This window comes from Choloepus didactylus, chromosome 18, assembly GCF_015220235.1.
Source record: "Choloepus didactylus isolate mChoDid1 chromosome 18, mChoDid1.pri, whole genome shotgun sequence".
NCBI classification, from domain to species: Eukaryota; Metazoa; Chordata; class Mammalia; order Pilosa; family Megalonychidae; genus Choloepus; species Choloepus didactylus.
The window spans coordinates 46,120,981-46,142,786 of NC_051324.1; the positions used below are offsets into that span (position 1 = coordinate 46,120,981).

A 21,806-nucleotide genomic window follows, 5' to 3' on the forward strand; every position below is an offset into this window, starting at 1 on the left:
TTTCTATTTAAAAGGAGGCCTTTGGTCGACCCTCATTCAAGAGCAACTAATGGCAGAAATGCTGGTAAAAGTCTCCACAGGGCTCCTTTTCACAGCCTTGTGGGCCAGTTGGAATATCCTCCTGAGCTGGTGACAATGCTTAAGTAGAAAAGGTTGACATAAGAACAGTGCTTCTCCCTAGTCTGGCTCTTTATAAATAAAAGGGTTGCAGAAGTTGAAAGTGTAATTTCCCTGTTGACTTGAAGCAGAGTTATGCCTCATTGTAAGAGTAAGCAGAGATGACTTAAAGGAAATATCTAGAATAAGCAAAATCACGGAGACAGAAAGTAGATTAGGGGTTACCAGGTTCTGTGGGGAATGGGGAGTTATTGCTTAATAGGTACAGAGTTTCTGTTTTAGGTGATGAAAAAGTTTTGGTAGTGGAGGTGGTAATGGTAGTACAACATTGTAAATGTAAATAATGCCACTGATTAAAATGGCAAATTTTATGTTATGTATTTGAAATTTGAAACCTAGAAAGAGTGAGTGGTGATGGTTTAAGAAACACTTCAGTAGTCAGAGGATAGTGTAAACTTTGGGATACAAATAGACCCCGTAATTGCCCCGGAGTTTCTGTAGGTAGTTTAGAATTTGAATAGCATCTACCCAAGCTATTTTAGCTGTCTTCAACCCAAACTTTGAACACCCAGCCTTTAAAATGCGGTTAAATTTTTTTAAAATTCAATTTTATTGAGATATGTTCACGTACCATGCAGTCATACAAAGCATACATTCAGTTGTTCATAATACCATTATATAGTTGTGCGTTCATCACCAAAATTAATTTTTGAACATTTTCATTACCACACACACAAAAGTAATAAGAATAAAAATAATAAGAATAAAAGAACAATTAAAGTAAAAAAGAACACTGGGTGCCCTTTTTTTTTTTGCTCCCATTTGTCTACTCATCCATCCATACACTGGACAAAGGGGAGTGTGGTCACGTGGCTTTCCCAATCACATTGTCACCCCTCATAAGCTACATTTTTATACAATTGTCTTCAAGATTCAGGGGTTCTTGGTTGTAGTTTGATAGTTTCAGGTGTTTACTGCTAGCTATTCTAATTCATTAGAACCTAAAAAGTATTGTCTATATTGTGTGTAAGAGTGTCCACCAGAGTGACCTCTAGGCTCCTTTTGGAATCTCTCAGCCACTGAAGCTTATTTCATTTCCTTTCACTTCCCCCTTTTGGTCAAGAAGATGTTCTCCATCCCATGATGCCAGGTCTAGATTCCTCCCCAGGAGTCGTATTCCACGCTGCCAGGGAGATTCAGTCCCCTGGGTGTCAGATCCCATGTAGAGGGGAAGGCAGTGATTTTACCTGCCAAGCTGACTTAGAGAGAGAGGGCCACATCTGAGCAACAAAGAGGCATTCAGGAGGAGGCTCTTAGGCTCAATCATAGGCAGGCCTAGCCTCTCCTTTGCAGCAACAGTCTTTCCAAGAGCAAGTCCCGTGGTAGAGGGTTCAGCCCATCAAACCACCAGTCCCCTATGTCTGTGAACACATCAGCATATAGTTAGGTTTTATAATTGCAGTAGCACCCTTTTCCTGGCCTGTGCAGTTCTGTTCAGGTATCCAGTTATTACATGATGGTACAGCTAAAGAAAACAAGTTGTGTAGTGGTCAGCCCAGAGCAATTCCTGCTTTGAGGATGGCCGTGCTTGTGTTTTACAGTATGCCCTGGAACGTTTAAAGGTCATGTGTGAGGATGCCCTCTGCAGTAACCTCTCCGTGGAGAACGCCGCAGAAATTCTTATCCTGGCTGATCTCCACAGCGCAGATCAGTTGAAAACTCAGGCAGTGGATTTCATCAACTAGTGAGTTGGCATCTTCAAAGTTCTTCTTTCAGGATAGTTGGGATAGCTAGAAAACTGAGAAAGACTTTGAATTGGTAAAACAGGCAAGTAGCTCCATTAACCTTTTAGTAGTTGAGTATAGCGTTTTCATCTTTCCCTTCAGTTTGATGGTATGGAAAATGTTTTTTCTTTCATGGACCTAATCCTGTTGATGAGTGAATTGTTTTATTTCCCCATAGTGATCTGAATTGATGAAAATCGTAACTTGCTGGCCTGAAAAAGCTGTGTGCCCCAAATGATAACATATTTACTTCACATTCACTAGCTTAATGAAAGACATTTAGATCTCTAGGAGAATAGAAGTGTGTTTTTTATGAGTTAGTAAAATGTATCTAACAGTAGATTATAGAATGGGGAAAAGAGTTGGGATAATCAATAGATGAGGTTGTTAAATATGATTTAAGAAGGAAAGGTTAATTCCAGTAGATCTGTTCCTTCATCTTAAGTGACAGAAGACCTGACCATATGACCTTCTGAAATAATTTGGAAGTGTTGGGAGGGTGCCCAGTGGGTATGTTTCTACTCCCTTGCCTGATGGAGAATATGCTGTACTAAAGGTAGAAAACCCAGGAGGAGAAGCAGACTTTACAAAGGCTTCACGACAGCAGTTCTGGAGGTAGACAGAGTAAGATATTGCCAGGTAGATGAGTAAACAATTTCCAACACAGAAAATGCCCAAAGAGAAGGAATAATATACTCTATTTCTAAGATTATTTCTAAGGAGTTGCCAATTGAGGCAGAAAAGGGGAGACCAGTAAGTATTAGTCCTGTTGAGTACTCACTATGTGCTGAGCACTTGCTTGGTGCTTTTTCAATGAAGTGTAGTGTATCATCCCCTCTTTTTTGATAACTAAATAAGCCCCAGGCTGTGATCTGCTCTGGGATTACAGGACTAGTAAATGCAGAAGCCAGATAGAAGCTCAGAGCTGTCTGACTGAGAAATTCCTTGCTCTTTCTCTTTAATTGGCATCACCAGTGAATATAAAGAGCCTTGACAATATAGAGAAGACCCTGAGGAACAACCCACCTTTTGAATTTGGGAGTGTAGTGGCTCAGAGCCCCGGTTTTCGAGTTACCATAGCCACAACCCCGTCACCAGTCTGCACGTTGTCTAACAAGCAAATGCTTGTGCATATTAAGGTTCCTGTCTGAGTGTTTCTTGCATTGACCCCCTTTAAACCAAATACTGGAAAAACAGGCTGTCTAGGTAGCTGTTGAATTTATTATTTGCACACTCCCTTTTGTAACCCATTTCTCCACATTTCTCCTAGTCATGCTTCGGATGTCTTGGAGACCTCTGGGTGGAAGTCCATGGTGGTGTCACATCCCCACTTGGTGGCTGAGGCATACCGCTCTCTGGCTTCAGCACAGTGCCCTTTTCTGGGGCCCCCCACGCAAACGCCTGAAGCAGTCCTAAGATCCTGCCTGTTGTAAGACTTGTTTATTTTCCAGAAGCAGCAGTCACTGTTGCTGCCACTGACCACCAGGTAGACAGCGCAATCTGTGGAGCTTTTACTCTGTTGTGGGGGGAAGAGACTGCATCATGGCACCTGACTTTTAAAACAGCACTAAGTATCTTGGGGAAATGGGGGGAGGGTAGGGCCCAGGACTCGGGGCTGTTCAACCTAATGAAAACCCTGTTGCTGCGTCACTGTGCTCCCTTTGGCCTGGCCGAGTTTGATACTGTGGGGATTCAGTTTAGGCGCTGGCCCCGAGGACATCTCAGTGGTGGTACTTGGAGAAACCTGTCTGCATCTGACTGAGCAGAAGTAATCGTCAGGTGCCTGGAGCAAAAAGAAAAAAAAAAAAAAAGGACAGTTTTAAGAGAAGGGAAAAGCAAAGGAAAGAAGAAAGGATTTTTGCAGAATTTCTCAAAAATCAGTTTGTGGAGAATTCCAAGTAATATTTATGTTGAGAAAAACAAATTTTAGTGTTTCCAACTGTGCTAAAACTTGGATATTTGTGAAAACTCCTCACCACCATACAACTACCAGAAGAGCTCTCTTGTTAGCACTTATTGTTTGCAAGAACAGAATACATCCTTTTATCCTTTTATGAGAAATGACAAGTGAGAGCGAAGGGGGAAGGAAGTTATTTGATCTAGAAGACAAGTATTCTGATGTGGTGACTTTTGCAAAAATCTATTGGTTTTGAAAACTGGAAAAAAAAAATCATTTATCCAGAATTCATACTGTCTTGACCAGAACTATAGTTCTCAGTTTTTAGATATTGTGGAAAATGTTTTTTGGCATTTTTCTCTGCTTTTATTTTTCCTCCCTCCCTCTTTTTTCTAAAAAAAAAGACACAAAACAAAAACAGAACAAAAAGAAGATGAAAGAAAAGGAAATTTTATTGTTCAAATGCTGTGTGAAAAAAATCCTAGCCCAGATTGCTCAACTGTTTGTACCTGACTTGCCACCTGCATAGGAGCCAGTCCTATTCCTTCCAATTAACCCCTCTTCCTACAGGGGAGAACTTCCAAATGTTAATTTTTTTCTTTTTGAAAATATAAATAATTACTATTTTGTACTGTGTGGTATCTCTGGTCTTTTGTTTCACTCACCTGGCTTGTCTGTTGGGTCTGAGTCCCTTGCTTAAGGGATTTTGAAGGTCTAGTTTGATCCTGCAACTTGCAGAGATTTATGTTTGAAATATCTAAGCAATAGAGATTTATGGAGTCTCTATAATCTCAAATTTCCTTTATGAGTTACCAGCACCTGCCAGTCTCTTGTCCTTCTTCTTGTACCTCACAGTCCACATCCTAAGGAAGGATCCGGCCCCTACCTCTGCCAAGGCAAATAATGGGAGTGGGCTTTTCTGCACCCTATGTTTTTTAAGAGGCAACCTCTGATCTCCCATCTCCTAACTAAAGATAAAAAGATCAAAGGGATATGAATGTGGAGATTAAATAAAGGGAAATTATTGCTTCTTCCTGAGTCTATCACTGACTTGATGTGCTTCCAGAAAAGTTAACGTCTGAATTTCCAGTGAACTCACAGGCATGCTCTGGGGCTCCTTAGCTGGGTTTCTCATAGCAGTGTTAGGGCAGGATAGTGGGCTAAACTGGAAAATGCATTGGCCATCTGGCCAAGATATTGTATTGTTCTGACCTTACATGGAGTCCTAACCTGTTTCCCTTCAGTGGACTTCAGCCTTGGTAAAATTTTCAATTTTCATATATCTTGTCACACTTAGAACAGAGAAGATATATTTTATTACCAATATAACCAAAGGCAGAATTTGCCTATTAGAAACTACTCCACTGTAATCCCGTTCCCTCCTGAGTGTCACCTTTGTGAGGAAGGGCCCAGGTCTTCGTGTTCTGACTCCTGTCCTGTGCCTCCTCAAGCCAAGCTTTCCAGATCAGCACACAGACCCAGCAGTCAGCATATGCGCCAAGTCTTCTCTACCTGCATTGTCTCTCAGGTAATTACATTTGCTCAGCAGTTCAGTTTTCAGCAAACCTTCATATACAGGATCTTATTTGAACTTCCTAACAACTTGATGAGTTTGGAAGGACAGGCAGAAGACAGCATACCCCACTGAGAAAAGTTGAAAGCCAGAGAAGCTAAATGACATGCCTAAGATCACACAGTCTAAATAAGTAGCAGATCTAATGCAGTGCCCTGAAGATTATAAATTAATGGAGGTTCTGTTTCTGAAATGTTTACGTAAGTAATCTGAGGTGAAGCCACTTCCTATGGGAATAGCGCAAACAAAGCTCTGGAAAGGAGGACACACCAAGCTTGAGATTTGCTTTCCTTTTAATTCATAAAAAACTGTGGGTTGGGGGCTGGTGGGTTCAGGAAGGCAGCAGTCCTGGCACCTAGCTTCTAGCAAGTTGACGGTATCTTCTGGGAATTTCCAATATTTATGGAATTTCCAGTGGGGATTTACTGTGGGTCCAAAGCTGTTCAGATTTCAGGTATAGGTGAAGCTGCTGTTTGCTTCTCCTGTCATTATGATGTTTTTTCTGGATGTGTTTGTTTTGTTTAAATGATACAGTTGAAGCCATCTGGTTATGACAACATCAGAGCCCCAGCATACTGTTCATAAACCTCCCTCTGCCACCACCCCCTCCCTTAGTGCCCCCACATCTGAAATTTAATTCAAGTTAACTCCACGATCTGGGGCATGTGCTGTCACTGCAGAGATGTCCGTGCCAGTGGAACAGTTGGAGATTTCAATTCCACAAGGATATGGCTTATTTATCAAAACAATATTTCAGGCAAGTAGTTTCACAGAACCTTTGGAGTTGCAATTTCAAGTCCAAATAGATACCTGGCATCATTCCCTGCCACTCCTCCTTCCCTGTGTCAACCCCTATACCTGGCCAGCCATGGAAAAATGTCTCCCATTCCTTTGTGTAGATTAAACCTCTCAGCATGATTATTAGGTATCTCGAACACTTTCATGGGTTTGAACAATTTCAGTAAGAGATGCCTCTCATCAGTGGTAAGGCTGCTGGTGTTTTAGGTCTCAAAGAGCTTCCTCTTTTTACATTCCATCCAGGGACATCAAGATGTTTTCTTAGACCAAAAGATCTCTGGCTTGACCACCACTCTCTGCATTCATTTAAAAATCTGTTTTAAACCTATTGTGGGTTCTCTATATTGTGTGAGCCTGTGCAGATGAAAGGAAACAGCTTGTGTGTTTAAGAGCAGAACAACAAACAGAGGGGGGATTGAGCTGCATTTTGAAACTGACTGTTGCTTTGTTCTGGCTCTTCAACTCCTGTAAAAGAACAACTCAAGCCCCCCCCGCCCCCCAACATGACTGTATTGGATCCTTTGGTATATCTTTGTCAAAGACAAATTCTTGGCTGGAACCCAACCTTATTTTTCACAACTAATTATCTTTTTTAATCAGTTTGGGCCCTGTGTGTTTCCTTTATCTTATGACTTTTCCCTGAACTCTGCCCTACATCATTTAGATTTGTTTCTGATGGCTTGCTGACTAATCTAACATTCAGGTGAGTATCGTTGGACTGCTCTTTATGTATGTGTATGCACGTGGTGGATGTGTTTTCCCCCTTTAATTTCAGAGGTGACCGTACCATGTTGGAGCCTTTGACCCAGTAGGTGGACACCTCATGGAGACAGTAAGGAAGAAAGCAAATGTAGGATGGGATAATGAGCTGGGAGAACCATAAGCTTTGACCTCCAGATGAGAGTGGAAACTTGAATATTGTCTACTGATGGGATCTTTATGCCTCTAAGCCATTAGTAAAATGATCCTTCCCCCTCTGTAAATCCTGTAATGCCGGAGTGGAAAGTGGCATCTGGAATACTGTTTGGCTGTAGCTCTAGGAAAAAGAACTTTATACTTGGGGAATTCAGTATAAGCAACAGAAGTGATTAAGGAGTTGAAGGGGATCAACTTCAGGTGAAAAATGTTATGAAGATAAAATATGCATAACTCAAGTTTGGGAATGTAGCAACAGTACCTGCAGCTTACAGATCTCACAGGGGTTCTAAATACTTTCTGCAAGGTCACTCAACCTGGCTTTGAGCCAAGAAGCAATAGCAGACAAAGGAATAACTCACTTTGGAGGTTAGGCCCAGGACCAAAGAGAAAGTAAAAATCCCAGAGTTTGCTGGTAGTAAAGTAACGAGCTTGCAGTTGCAATGGGGAGAGCTTTAGCCCTCTCAGGATGCTTCAAGGTGAGCTGTTGACCAACTAGATGAAAGAAGGGGGCTGCCCACATATTTCACTTTCTTTTGGTGCCTGAGGAAACATATTCAGGGAAGTTAAATGATGACTCAGACCACTAATTAAGCAAACAATTACTGGGCATCTAGTAATGGCACATGCCAGACATTGTTGCAGGCTGGGGTTGAAGTGGAGGGTAAGATATCTGCTCTACCAATTCAGTCTAATGGAGGAGGCAGGGTCATGGCCCACAGAAACAAAGCAGAGGTCATAGGATTGAGGACTGATTAGAAGCGATTAATTTAGCAGTGAGGAGGTCAGTGGTTACCTTGGAGCAATTTCAGTCAAATGGTAGAGGCAGAAGCCAGACCGATGAGAAGGTAAACAAATATAGATTGAGCATAAACTACTCTTTGAGGAATGTTGGCAGGGAGAAAGGAAGGGAAACTCGCCCACTCTTACAAATTTGTCTCAATCTAGTCAACATGTTTGTTTGTTTTTTTTTGTCTTCATTTTATTGAGATATATTCACATACTACGCAGTCATACAAAACAAATCGTACATTCAGTTGTTCACAGTACCATTACATAGTTGTACATTCATCACCTAAATCAATCCCTGACACCTTCATTAGCACACACACAAAAATAACAAGAATAATAATTGAAGTGAAAAAGAGCAATTGAAGTAAAAAAGAACACTGGGTACCTTTGTCTGTTTCTTTGTTTCCTTTCCCTATTTTTCTACTCATCCATCCATAAACTAGACAAAGTGGAGCATGGTCCTTATGGCTTTCCCAAGCCCATTGTCACCCCTCATAAGCTACATTTTTATACAATTGTCTGAGATTCATGGGTTCTGGGTTGTAGTTTGATAGTTTCAGGTATCCACCACCAGCTACCCCAATTCTTTAGAACCTAAAAAGGGTTGTCTAAATTGTGCGTAAGAGTGCCCACCAGAGTGACCTCTCGGCTCCTTTTGGAATCTCTCTGCCACTGAAGCTTATTTCATTTCCTTTCACCTCCCCCTTTTGGTCAAGAAGATGTTCTCCGTCCCACGATGCCAGGTCTACATTCCTCCCCGGGAGTCATATTCCACGTTGCCAGGGAGATTCACTCCCCTGGGTGTCTGATCCCACGTAGGGGGGGAGGGCAGTGATTTCACCTTTCAAGTTGGCTTAGCTAGAGAGACAGGGCCACATCTGAGCAACAAAGAGGCATTCGGGAGGAGGCTCTTAGGCACAATTATAGGGAGGCCTAGCCTCTCCTTTACAGCAACCGTCTTCCCAAGGGTAAAACCTATGGTAGAGGGCTCAACCCATCAAACCACCAGTCCCCTATGTCTGTGGTCATGTTAGCAACCATTGAGGTGGGGTAGGCCAATACCCCTGCATTCTCCACAGGCTCCTCAAGGGGGCACTACATATTTTTTTCCTTGTTTTTTTTTTTTTTAACTTTTTTTTTCTTTTTTAAATCAACTGTATGAAAAAAAAATTTAAAAAAAAACATACAATAAAAGAACATTTCAAAGAGACCATAACAAGGGAGTAAGAAAAAGACAACTAACCTAAGATAACTGCTTTACTTCCAACCTGTTCCTACTTTACCCCAAGAAAGTTACCTAATATAGCAACATTTCTGTGAACTTGTCTACTATATCCATCAGAAATTAACAGACCATAGTCATTCCTGGGCATCCCCAGAACGTTAAATAGCTTATCTGTTCTTCTTGGATTATTGTTCCCCCTTCCTTAATTGCTCTCTATTGCTAGTTCCCCTACATTCTACATTATAAACCATTTGTTTTACATTTTTCAAAGTTCACATTAGTGGTAGCATATAATACTTCTCTTTTTATGCCTGGCTAATTTCGCTCAGCATTATGTCTTCAAGGTTCACCCATGTTGTCATATGTTTCACAAGATCGTTCCTTCTTACTGCCATGTAGTATTCCATCGTGTGTATATACCACATTTTATTTATCCACTCATCTGTTGAAGGACATTTTGGTTGTTTCCATCTCTTGGCAATTGTGAATAATGCTGCTATGAACATTGGCGTGCAGATATCTGTTCGTGTCACTGCTTTCCGATCTTCCGGGTATATACCGAGAAGTGCAATCGCTGGATCGAATGGTAACTCTATATCTAGTTTTCTAAGGAACTGCCAGACTGCCTTCCAGAGTGGCTGAACCATTATACAGTCCCACCAACAATGAATAAGAGTTCCAATTTCTCCACATCCTCTCCAGCATTTGTAGTTTCCTGTTTGTTTAATGGCAGCCACTCTCATCGTTGTCTTAATTTGCATCTCTCTAATAGCTAGTGAAGCTGAACATTTTTTCATGTGTTTCTTGGCCATTTGTATTTCCTCTTCAGAGAACTGTCTTTTCATATCTTTTGCCTATTTTATAATTGGGCTGTCTGTACTCTTGTCATTGAGTTGTAGGATTTCTTTATATATGCAAGATATCAGTCTTTTGTCAGATACATGGTTTCCAAAAATTTTTTCCCATTGAGTTGGCTGCCTCTTTACCTTTTTGAGAAATTCCTTTGAGGTGCAGAAACTTCTAAGCTTGAGGAGTTCCCATTTATCTATTTTTTCTTTTGTTGCTTGTGCTTTGGGTGTAAAGTCTAGGAAGTGGCCGCCTAATACAAGGTCTTGAAGATGTTTTCCTACATTATCTTCTAGGAGTTTTATGGTACTTTCTTTTATATTGAGATCTTTGGTCCATTTTGAGTTAATTTTTGTGTAGGGGGTGAGGTACGGGTCCTCTTTCATTCTTTTGGATATGGATATCCAACTCTCCCAGCCCCATTTGTTGAAAAGACCATTATGACTCACTTCAGTGACTTTGGGGCCCTTATCAAAGATCAGTCGGCCATAGATCTGAGAGTCTATCTCTGAATTCTCAATTCGATTCCATTGATCTATATGTCTATCTTTGTGCCAGTACCATGCTGTTTTGACAACTGTGGCTTTATAATAAGCTTCAAAGTCAGGGAGTGTAAGTCCTCCCACTTCGTCTTTCTTTTTTAGAGTGTCTTTAGCAATTCGAGGCATCTTCCCTTTCCAAATAAATTTGATAACTAGCTTTTCCAAGTCTGCAAAGTAGGTTGTTGGAATTTTGATTGGGATTGCATTGAATCTGTAGATGAGTTTGGGTAGAATTGACATCTTAATGACATTTAGCCTTCCTGTCCATGAACATGGAATATTTTTCCATCTTTTAAGATCCCCTTCTATTTCTTTTAGTAGAGTTATGTAGTTTTCTTTGTGTAGGTCTTTTACATCTTTGGTTAAGTTTATTCCTAGGTACTTGATTTTTTTAGTTGCTATTGAAAATGGTATCTTTTTCTTGAGTGTCTCTTCAGTTTGTTCATTTCTAGCATATAGAAACATTACTGACTTATGTGCATTAATCTTGTATCCCGCTACTTTGCTAAATTTGTTTATTAGCTCTAGTAGCTGTATCGTCGATTTCTCAGGGTTTTCCAGATATAAGATCATATCATCTGCAAACAATGACAGTTTTACTTCTTCTTTTCCAATTTGGATGCCTTTTATTTCTTTGTCTTGCCGGATTGCCCTGGCTAGCACTTCCAGCACAATGTTGAATAACAGTGGTGACAGCGGGCATCCTTGTCTTGTTCCTGATCTTAGAGGGAAGGCTTTCAGTCTCTCACCATTGAGTACTATGCTGGCTGTGGGTTTTTCATATATGCTCTTTATCATATTGAGGAAGTTTCCTTCAATTCCTACCTTTTGAAGTGTTTTTATCAAAAACGGATGTTGGATTTTGTCAAATGCTTTTTCAGCATCTATTGAGATGATCATTTGATTTTTCCCTTTCAAATTTTTAATGTGTTGTAATACGTTGATTGATTTTATGTTGAACCATCCTTGCATGCCTGGAATAAACCCCACTTGGTCATGGTGTATGATTTTTTTAATGTGTCTTTGGATTTGATTTGCAAGTATTTGTTGAGGATTTTTGCATCTATATTCATTAGGGAGATTGGCCGGTAGTTTTCCTTTTTTGTAGCATCTTTGCCTGGTTTTGGTATTAGATTGATGTTAGCTTCATAAAATGAGTTAGGTAGTGTTCCATTTTTTTCAATGTTTTGAAAGAGTTTGAGTAAGATTGGTGTCAGTTCTTTCTGGAAAGTTTGGTAGAATTCCCCTGTGAAGCCATCTGGCCCTGGGCATTTATTTCTGGGAAGATTTTTGATGACTGATGGGATCTTTTTACTTGTGATGGGTTGGTTGAGGTCTTCTATTTCTTCTCTGGTCAGTCTAGGTTGTACATATGTTTCCAGGAAATTGTCCATTTCCTCTACCTTATCCAGTTTGTTGCCATACAGTTGTTCATAGTATCCTCTTATAATTTTTTTAATTTCTTTGGGATCTGCAGTTATGTCACCTTTTTCATTCATTATTTTGTTTACATGAGTCTTCTCTCTTTTTGATTTTGTCAGTCTAGCTAGGGGCTTGTCAATCTTGTTGATCTTCTCAAAGAACCAACTTTTGGTGATATTTATCCTCTCTATTGTTTTTTTGTTCTCTATGTCATTTATTTCTGCTTTAATCCTTGTTATTTATTTTCTTCTACTTGGTTTAGGATTGGTTTGCTGTTCATTTTCTAGCTTCTTCAGTTGATCCATTAGTTCTTTGATTTTGGCTCTTTCTTCCTTTTTAATATATGTGTTTAGTGCTATAAATTTCCCCCTCAGCACTGCTTTTGCTGCATCCCATAGGTTTTGGTATGTTGTGTTCTCATTTTCATTCATCTCTATATATTTAGCAATTTCTCTTGCTATTTCTTCTTTAACCCACTGATTGTTCAGGAGTGTGTTGTTTAACCTCCAGGTATTTGTGAATTTTCTAAGTCTCTGATGGTTATTGACTTCTAAGTGTATTCCATTGTGGTCAGAGAATGTGCTTTGAATAATTTCAATCTTTTTAAATTTATTGAGGCTTGTTTTATGTCCCAGCATATGATCTATTCTGGAGAAAGTTCCGTGAGCACTAGAAAAGTATGTGTATCCTGGTGATTTGGGATGTAATGTTCTGTATATGTCTGTTAAATCTAATTCATTTATCAGATTGTTTAGGTTTTCAATTTCCTTATTGGTCTTCTGTCTGGTTGATCTATCTATAGGAGAGAGTAATGTGTTGAAGTCTCCCAAAATTATTGTGGAAACATCAATTGCTTCCTTTAGTTTTGCCAGTGTTTCTCTCGTGTATTTTGTGGCAACTTGATTGGGTGCATAGACATTTATGATTGTTATTTCTTCTTGTTGAATTGCCCCTTTTATTAGTATGTAGTGGCCTTCTTTTTCTCTCAAAACATCCCTGCATTTAAACTCTATTTTATCTGAGATTAATATTGCTACACCTGCTTTCTTTTGGCTGTAGCTTGCATGAAATGTTTTTTTCCATCCTTGCACTTTCAATTTCTTTGTGTCCCTGTGTCTAAGATGAGTCTCTTGTATGCAGCATATTGATGGTTCATTTTTTTTTTTTTGATCCATTCTGCAAATCTCTCTCTTTTAATTGGGGAGTTTAATCCATTTACATTCAACATTATAACCATGAAGGCATTTCTTGAATCAGCCATCTTATTCTTTGGTTTATGTTTGTCATATGTATTTTTCCCCTCTCTCTGTTAATATCCTTTATTGTACCCATACCGAATCTCTTTAGTACTGAAGCTTTCTCCAAGTCTCTCTGTCCTTTCTTTGTTTCTCTGTCTGTAGGGCTCCCTTGAGTATCTCCAGTAGGGCAGGTCTCTTGTTAGCAAATTCTCTCAGCATTTGTTTGTCTGTGAAAAATTTAAGCTCTCCCTCAAATTTGAAGGAGAGCTTTGCTGGATAAAGTATTCTTGGTTGGAAATTTTTCTCACTCAGAATTTTAAATATATCGTGCCACTGCCTTCTTGCCTCCACGGTGGCTGCTGAATAGTCACTACTTAGTCTTATGCTGTTTCCTTTGTATGTGGTAAATTGCTTTTCTCTTGCTGCTTTCAGAACTTGCTCCTTCTCTTCCGTGTTTGACAGTGTGATCAGAATATGTCTCGGAGTGGGTTTATTTGGATTTATTCTATTTGGATTTATTCTATTTGGAGTTCGCTGAGCATTTATGATTTGTGTATTTATGTTGTTTAGAAGATTTGGGAAGTTTTCCCCAACAATTTCTTTGAATACTCTTCCTAGACCTTTACCCTTTTCTTCCCCTTCTGGAACACCGATGAGTCTTATATTCGGACATTTTATATTATCTATCATATCCCTGAGGTCCGTTTCGATTTTTTCAATTTTTTTCCCCATTCTTTCTTTTATGCTTTCATTTTCCATTCTGTCATCTTCCAGGTCACTGATTCGTTGTTCAACTTCCTCTAGTCTTGTACTATGAGTGTCCAGAATCTTTTTAATTTGGTCAACAGTTTCTTTAATTTCCATAAGACCATCTATTTTTTTATTTAGTCTTGCAATGTCTTCTTTATGCCCTTCTAGGGTCTTCTTGATATCCTTTGTATCCCATACTATGGTCTCATTGTTCATCTTTAGTTCTTTGAGTAGCTGCTCTAGGTGCTGTGTCTTTTCTGATATTTTGATTTGGGTGCTTGGGCTTGGGTTATCCATATCGTCTGGTTTTTTCATATGCTTTATAATTTTCTGTTGTTTTTGGCCTCTTGGCATTTGCTGAACTTGATAGGGTTCTTTTAGGATTTGTAGACCAATTGAAGTCCTTATCTCTAATTTATCAGGTCTACAGCTTCGTGGAGTACACTTTCTCTAACTAACCAGCAGGTGGCATCCACGAGCCACCTGTTCTCCACAAGCCAGTTCTCCCCTGTTTTGCCTTTGTGGTGAGTGGGGGAGTGAGTCTTGTGGGGTCCAATTGGTGTACCAAGCTTGCATGTGTAGTTGGTGTTGCCCGCCCTGTATATGGGGCATGTTTCTGGGCAGTCAGGGAGGGGGGGTGGCTCTAACAATCAAATCTCCCTGGTGATCCTGGAGTTTTAAAGCTGCTGCAATAATCTAATCCTTCAGTTCAGTCCTGCCACAGTTTGTCTCTGCCACTGACCCACAAGTCCTTGGTATTGGCGTATGGCTCCTGAGACTTGCAAGTGGGTCCCTCTTCCAGGCCGTGCACCCCCTGGTCCTCTGTTGAGGGATGACTGTGCTATGTCACAGGTGAGTGCCGTCCCCCCAGGGTGGTTCTGGGCTGTGTAGGGAGGCTCCCAGTCTGCTGAAATGATGGCTGAATGGGGCTTTGTTAATTCACACTGCTCCACCTTCCCAACTCTGGGACAGTCAGCTGAGGTTGCAGGGAAGGCTAATGTCCACGTCTAGTTTTGTGGTGTGTGCCTGTTATCTGAAGCACTTCCGTCACACTCGGTTGTGTGGGGCAGCTCTGGGCTATGGGGCTGGCGATGGGCAGGAGTGTTTCCTGTCCACCAGGATGATGGCTGTGAGCAGACACCCCCCTTTTCTTGGGAAGTTGTGGTGTTTAGTGAATTTTCTCAGCCATTGGATTATTGCCTTTTGTCTCAGAGCTCTCTTAGTTCTGCTCTTGTCTTGATCTGCCCAAATTGCAAGTCTTTGAAGCTTTCTGTATGGGGCTTCTTAGAGTAATTGTTTTAGAAAAAGAAAAAAGGATTAAAAAAAAAAAAGGGGGCCCTCCTCAGAGATCTAATGGGTTATTGAAATGCTAAGAGACAAAGCAAGTAGGGCCATTAAGGAAAGGTCCACAGGGCAGAGAAATCAGCTTTTCTTCGGGATTTGCATATGAGCCTCAGGGCCTGAGCTCTGCCCTTCCCCTTTCTGTGTTCACCAGAACTCCAAAAATCCTCTGCTTTTATTTTCGAGTTTTTCATGCTGTTTTTTTCTATGCCTGTCTCCTCTCTGCTGGGCTGGCTGCTCTCAGATTCTCTGGTGTCTGGTCTCAGTCTATCTATGGTTGGAGTTTGGATCAGTAGAATGAGTTTCCAATAAGGTCTGCCACTGCAGTTCTCCCTTCTCCTTCCCGGAGCTGACAGCCCCTCCTCCCACGGGACTGAGCCTGGCAGGGAGGGGTGCGGGTCCCCTGGCCACAAAAACTTACAGATTTTGCTGATCTCAGCAGTTCGACGTGTTCATGAGTGTTGTATGAAGTATGCCCAAAGTCAGATTGCTCTGTGGTGTCCAGTCCACGCAGTTCCTGGCTTTCTACCTTCTTTCCTGGAGGAGTAACTAAAACATACAGCTCACCAGTCCGCCATCTTGCCCCTCCTCTCCAACATGTGTTTTTAGAATAATTGTAGCCTTAAGTTAAGAAAGAAAGATCACCTAAAACCTGTATGTATTTTTTAAATTTAATTTTATTGCAATTATTCACAAACCATACAATTATCCAAAGATCCAAAGTGCACAATCAGTTGCCCACAGTACCATCATACAGCTGTGCTTCCATCACCACAATTTTTTTTTCAATTTTTAGAACATTTTCATTATTCCAGAAAAGAAATAAAGACACACAAAAAAAAGAAAACTCAAATCCTCCCATACCCCTAACTCACTCCCCCCTCTTCCATTATTGACTCAGAGTTTTGGAATAGTACATTTACTATTGATGAAAGAATGTTAAAATACTGATAACTGTTGTACATAGTTTGCAATAGGTATATTTTTCCCTATATACCCCTCTATTATTAACGTCTAGTTACAGTGTCAAACATTTGTTCTAGTTCATGAAAGAGATTTCTAATATTCTTACAATTCATCATGGAGATTGTCCACCACAAGAGTCACTGTTTTATACATTCCCATCTTTTAACCTCCAACTTTCCTTCTGGTGACGTGCATGACTCTAAGCTTCCCCTTTCTACCACATTCACATACCATTCAACACTGCTAGTTATTCTCACAATAACGTGCTACCATCACCTCTGTCCATTTCCAGACACTTAAGTTCAACTTAGTTGAACATTCTGCTCATAATAAGCAGCCGCTCCCCATTCCTTAACCTTGTTCTATATCCTGGTAACTTATATTTCATGTCTATGAGTTTACACATTATAATTAGTTCATATCAGCAAGACCATGCAGTATTTGTCCTTATGTGTCTGACTTATGTCACTCAATGCAGTGCTCTCAAGGTTTCTTCATCAATCCATTTTTTTTTAAAGATGGTTCTGTTCACTCACCATACTTTCCATCCTAAGTAAACAATCTATGGTTCCCTGTACAGTCATATTTATATATTCACTGACATCACCCCTGTCTATATAAGGACATCTCCATTTCTTCCACAAAGAAGGAGGAAGAGTCAAAGAAGGCAGAGAGACAAAAGAAAAAGAAAAAGAAGGGGAAAAGAAACATGACAGCTAAAAAAAACAAAAGGAAAGATAGAGTTAATCTAAAGTAGAATAAAACAGTCAGACATCACCAATACCTAGAGTCCCATACCCCTCCCTCACATCCACCTCTTAAAGGCATTTAGCTTTGGTATATTGCCTTTGTTACATTAAAGGAAGTCAATGTTTCTGTTAACTGTAGTCTCTAGTTTGCATTGATTGTATTTTTCCCCAATACCACCCTATTTTTAACATCTTACAAAGTTGACATTCATTTGTTCTCCCTCATGTAAAAACATTTACACACTTTATCACAATTGTTGAGCACTCTAGGTTTCACTGAGTTATACAGTCACAGACTTTATCTTTCCTCTTTCCTTCTGGTGTTCCACCACATGCTTCTAACCTTCCTCTTTCAACCGTATTCACAGTCATCTTTGTTCAGTGTACTTACATTGCTGTGCTACCATCACCCAAAATTGTGTTCCAAACCTCTCACTCTGTCTTTCCCTATCTGTCTGTAGTGCTCCCTTTAGTATTTCCTGTAGCGCAGGTATCTTGTTCACAAACTCTCTCATTGTCTATTTGTTGGAGAATATTTTAAACTCTCCCTCATATTTGAAGGACAGTTTTGCCAGATACAGAATTCTTGGTTGGCAGTTTTTCTCTTTCAGTATCCTAAGTATATCACACCACTTCCTTCTTGCCGCCATGGTTTCTACTGAGAAATACACACATAGTCTCATCAAGCTTCCTTTGTCTGTGATGGATCCCTTTTCTCTTGCTGCTTTCAGGATTCTCTCTTTGTCTTTGACATTTGATAATCTGATTATTAAGTGTCTTGGCACAGGTCTATTCATATCTAATCTGTGGTATGCTGCACTTCTTGGATCTGTAATTTTATGTCTTTCATAAGAGATGGGAAATTTTCATAAGAGATGGGAAATGGATTATTTCCTCTATTACTGCTTCTGCCCCTTTTCCCTTCTCTTCTTCTGGGACACCCATGACATGTACATTCATACGTTTCATGTTGTCATTCAGTTCCCTGAGATGTTGTTCCTATTTTTCCATTCTTTTCCCTATCTGTTCTTTTGTGTGCAAGATTTCAGATGTCTTGTTCTCCAGTTCCTGAGTGTTTTCTTCTGCCTCTTGATATCTGCTGTTGTATGTCTCCATTGTATCTTTCATCTCTTGTGTTGTGCCTTTCATTTCCATAGATTCTGCCAGTTATTTTTTCAAACTTTCTATTTCTACCTTATGTTTGCCCAGTGTTTTCTTTATAGCCTTCATTTCTTGTTGTCTTCTCTGAACTTGTTGATTTGGTTTTTTAATTTAATTTAGCATATTTCTTTGAAAATCTTTAATAGATTGTTTCCTTAAAGTGAAACAATATCTCAACTGTATCTTGATTGAGGTCTAAGTTTGTTCCTTTGGCTGGGCCATATCTTCATTTTTCCTAGTATTGATTGTAGTTTTCTGTTGTCTAGGCATCTGATTTCCTTGGTTACCCCAGTCAGATTTTCCCAGACCAGAACGGGTTCAGGTCTCAGAATGGGGTTAATTTCAGGGTGTATCTTAGAAAAATGACAGACTTTCCTGTGAGGTCTCCAGTCACTGTGCTTTTCCTAACCTGCCCAGCAACTGGTGCCTGTTAGCCCTTCATTCCCGACTGGTGTAAGGAGATGTGGCCCCTTCAGTTTCTGTTTTGGCTGTTTTCCCCCAGGCTCTGGGGTCTGGTCCTGAAGGGAAATCTGGGCCCCACCTCCTTACTCTTAGGGAAGATACACCTCCTAGGGAGTTATCATCTGCATTTGAATAGTCTCTCTGACTGTGTTATCTCCATCCCTGTCTGGGTCAGAGTGCTGCAAACTAAAACAACTGCGGCTCTCTCCTCTGAGCCCCTCAGGTTGAGAGAGAGAAAAAGGGACAGAAAGCCCCCTTTCAGAGCCAGTCCACAGGCCCCCAATTTCATTGTCAGCCAGAGGTAACATCTGGCCTTCTGGGCTCCTCCCAGGACAAATGAGTCTTCTGGTTCTTTAAAAAGCCTCTGTCTGCTGGTTGGGTGTTTGTAGCTTATATACAGCAGTCCACATTTGTTAATTAAAACCCCTGTTGAAGCTCAGTTGAGCTATATTCATTTGCTGGGAGAGTGCTGGTTTCTCCCACAGCGAGGTTTTGCAGCTTAGCCTGCCGTGAGGGGAGGGGGCTTCCGTCACTTTTCCGCAGTTCTTACAGATTTTATGCTGTGATTTCAGGCCTTCCTCCCAATCCAGGTTGGTGTATGATGTGTGGACAGTCATGGTGTCCCCAGCAGTTATTCCAAATTATTTACTAGCTGTTCCTGGTTGTTCATTAGCTGTTCCAGGGGGACTAACTAAATTCCACTCCTCTCTATGCTGCCATATTGCCCCCTCCCATATGTAATTTTGAGAATGATTTCCTAGAGACAGATATGTTTCTATACTTCTTCAACATTTCCATCTTCCAAGTAAAAGTTAGCTTCACACTTACCACAAAACTTTAAAATGTTTTCATGGGCTGGTGGTTTGGTTCAGTAGTGTGCTGTTAAAGGTATATAACATTTGGTTCCAAAAAATGTAAGCTCTGATTTGTAGTATTTGCCAGTTTCCATGGTGTAAGTACTCCCACCATGGCTGATTTCAAACTGCTAAGGTGACATCACTGGATGTGGAGTTGGGAAGAGATGTGCAGCAGCATGTCACTATTGTATTTCTACCATACAGTAGATATAAATAACCTCAAGAACATAGATAATAGTAAAATGGAGTTAGAATAATTAGGAAGTGATGGATTTTGAGTATTTATTACCTTTGCTTTTAATTGTAAATTTATACAGTTTAATTTTTAATAATGGCTGTGTTTAACAACTGGCTTTCAAAATTCCTGACACTGTAATAGTGAGCTCAGAGAGCCAATGTGAGCCAGCTCCAGCACACCACTGGTGTGGTTTCAAATTTGTCTCCAACATCTGTGTGCCTAATTATTTTCTGTTTTCCCAAAGCACTGTAAAATGCACTTATGTAGCTTAATGGTAAAATGGAATACTGCCTTTTAAAATATTTATATGACCTTGATAACATGAGTCAGTAATCTTACTATACATTTTAACCTCTCCAGGTAAATTACCCCATTTTTATTTCTATCTCTAACAGTATTGGAAGTGTTTGTTTACTCTATTAAAATACTAATGAAAAATAGGCATCCCCACTGACTTGTCATCCAACATCCTCTTCAGTCATTCCAGGGGCTTGTAGTCCCATAGTGTATACTCCCTGCCCCCTCTGAACAAAAAATTTTAAAGAAAGAAAAGGGCATTTGAGAGGGGCCAGCATGCTATTGAGTCATCCCCAATGTCTTCTACTCTCAACAAAGTTTAAGAACCTCTGCCTTCGTTTGGCCTTTTAAAAAAGAGTTTTTACAGCCCTTTCTGTTTTCTTTGCAAATAATTCATTTGTACCTACAGTATACAATGTACTAGGGACTGTGCTAGTTCCTAGGGATACAACAGTGAATAAAACTGTTTCCTGCTTTCATGGAGCTTAGAGTCTAAAGGGAGGAGAGCATACTTAATAATTGCACAGATACATAATGTCAAACCACACAGTAGGTGCACTGAAGGAAATGTACAAGATCCCGTGAGAGCCTAGAAGTAGGGAGTTAATCTCATCTGGGGGATCTGGAAAGGCTTCCCTAAGAAAGCAGCTTTTGAAGTGAGCTGAAGAATGAGGTTATCAAGTTGTTCAATCCAGGAAAGCACACGTAAAGCCCTGAGGCAGGAGGGAAGATGGCGTGTTCCATGAGCCCAGAGAAGTCTGGGTGGCTGGAGAATGGAGAGGTACAAGGACAAGTTAGAAGCCAAAACTGGCAAGGCCTCAAAGGTCCTGTTTAGGAGTTAGGTACCTGCAGTAACAGCAGTGGGAAAACCATAGAGAAAAAGTTAACATTGGGGTTGAGGATGGAGGAAGGCAAGAGATGATGGAACTCAAACTAGAGGATAACAGAGCTGGAAAAATGTAGATATATTTGAGAGATATTTAGGGGGCAGATTTGGCAGAACTTGATGGATTGGATAGAGTAAGGACAGGGAAGTTTTTGGCTTGTGTGATTAAGATGGTTTCACCAAAATAGAGACCAATGAGACGATAAACAGGTCTGAGAGACATTAGATCATTAATTTCATTTTGGACCTGTTGTTTAATATATGTCTTGAGAATTCAAAATGGAGGTATCACATGGGCTGCTGAATTTATGAGACCAGGACTCAGAGGAGAGGTCAGGGCTAGAGAGATGGTTCTGGGAGGTAACGGGTTTGCAGGTAGAATTGAAGCCCTATGTTAGATCACTGAGGAGGAGTATGAGAGAAGGGACCCATGACTAAACCTTAAGGCACTCTACATTAAAAGGCTGGTAAAGACTATCTCAAAGGAGGAGATGAAGTAGCCAGAGATATATAGGAAGAAAATATGAAGTCAAGAGAATGAAGGCAGAATGTGTTGAGGAGGGGATAGTTAAAAAGTGTCAAATGCTATTGAATAAGAGAAAGAATTTTAAAATGCCCATTGGAGTTAGCAATATGGAAGTCATTGGTGGCCTTAGCTGGGGCCATTTCAGGGGAAGGTCCCCTATGGAGTAAACTGAGGAGTGGGTACCAGGTGAGGAAAGGAAACAGGGAATACAGGCAAGTCTTTGAGGTATGACTATGAAGGGAAGAACAAAGGGCAGTAACTGGAGGAGGAAAGTGAATGGAGGGAGGTAGGGTTTTTTTGCTTTTTTTTTTTTTTTTGGTTTGTTTTGTTTGTTTGTTTCCTATAGGATGAAAGAAATCCATGTGTTTAAAGCTAATGGGAAGAGTCCAGTAGAGGAAGCAGTTAAAGCTCCAGGCGGTGGGAT

General features: G+C 40.4%; 1 protein-coding gene across 1 annotated transcript in view; it reads left to right on the forward strand.

The window, feature by feature from the left end:
* The window catches only part of LOC119513657 (speckle type BTB/POZ protein), a 102,106-nt gene extending 97,677 nt beyond the window's left edge, over positions 1-4,429 (forward strand). The window contains 3 exon segments of the mRNA XM_037809049.1: positions 1,719-1,861; positions 3,172-3,283; positions 3,285-4,429. Of these exon segments, the coding sequence (XP_037664977.1) occupies positions 1,719-1,861; positions 3,172-3,283; positions 3,285-3,317 (288 nt within the window). The 3' untranslated portion in view covers positions 3,318-4,429.
* The last annotated feature ends 17,377 nt before the right edge of the window (positions 4,430-21,806 follow it).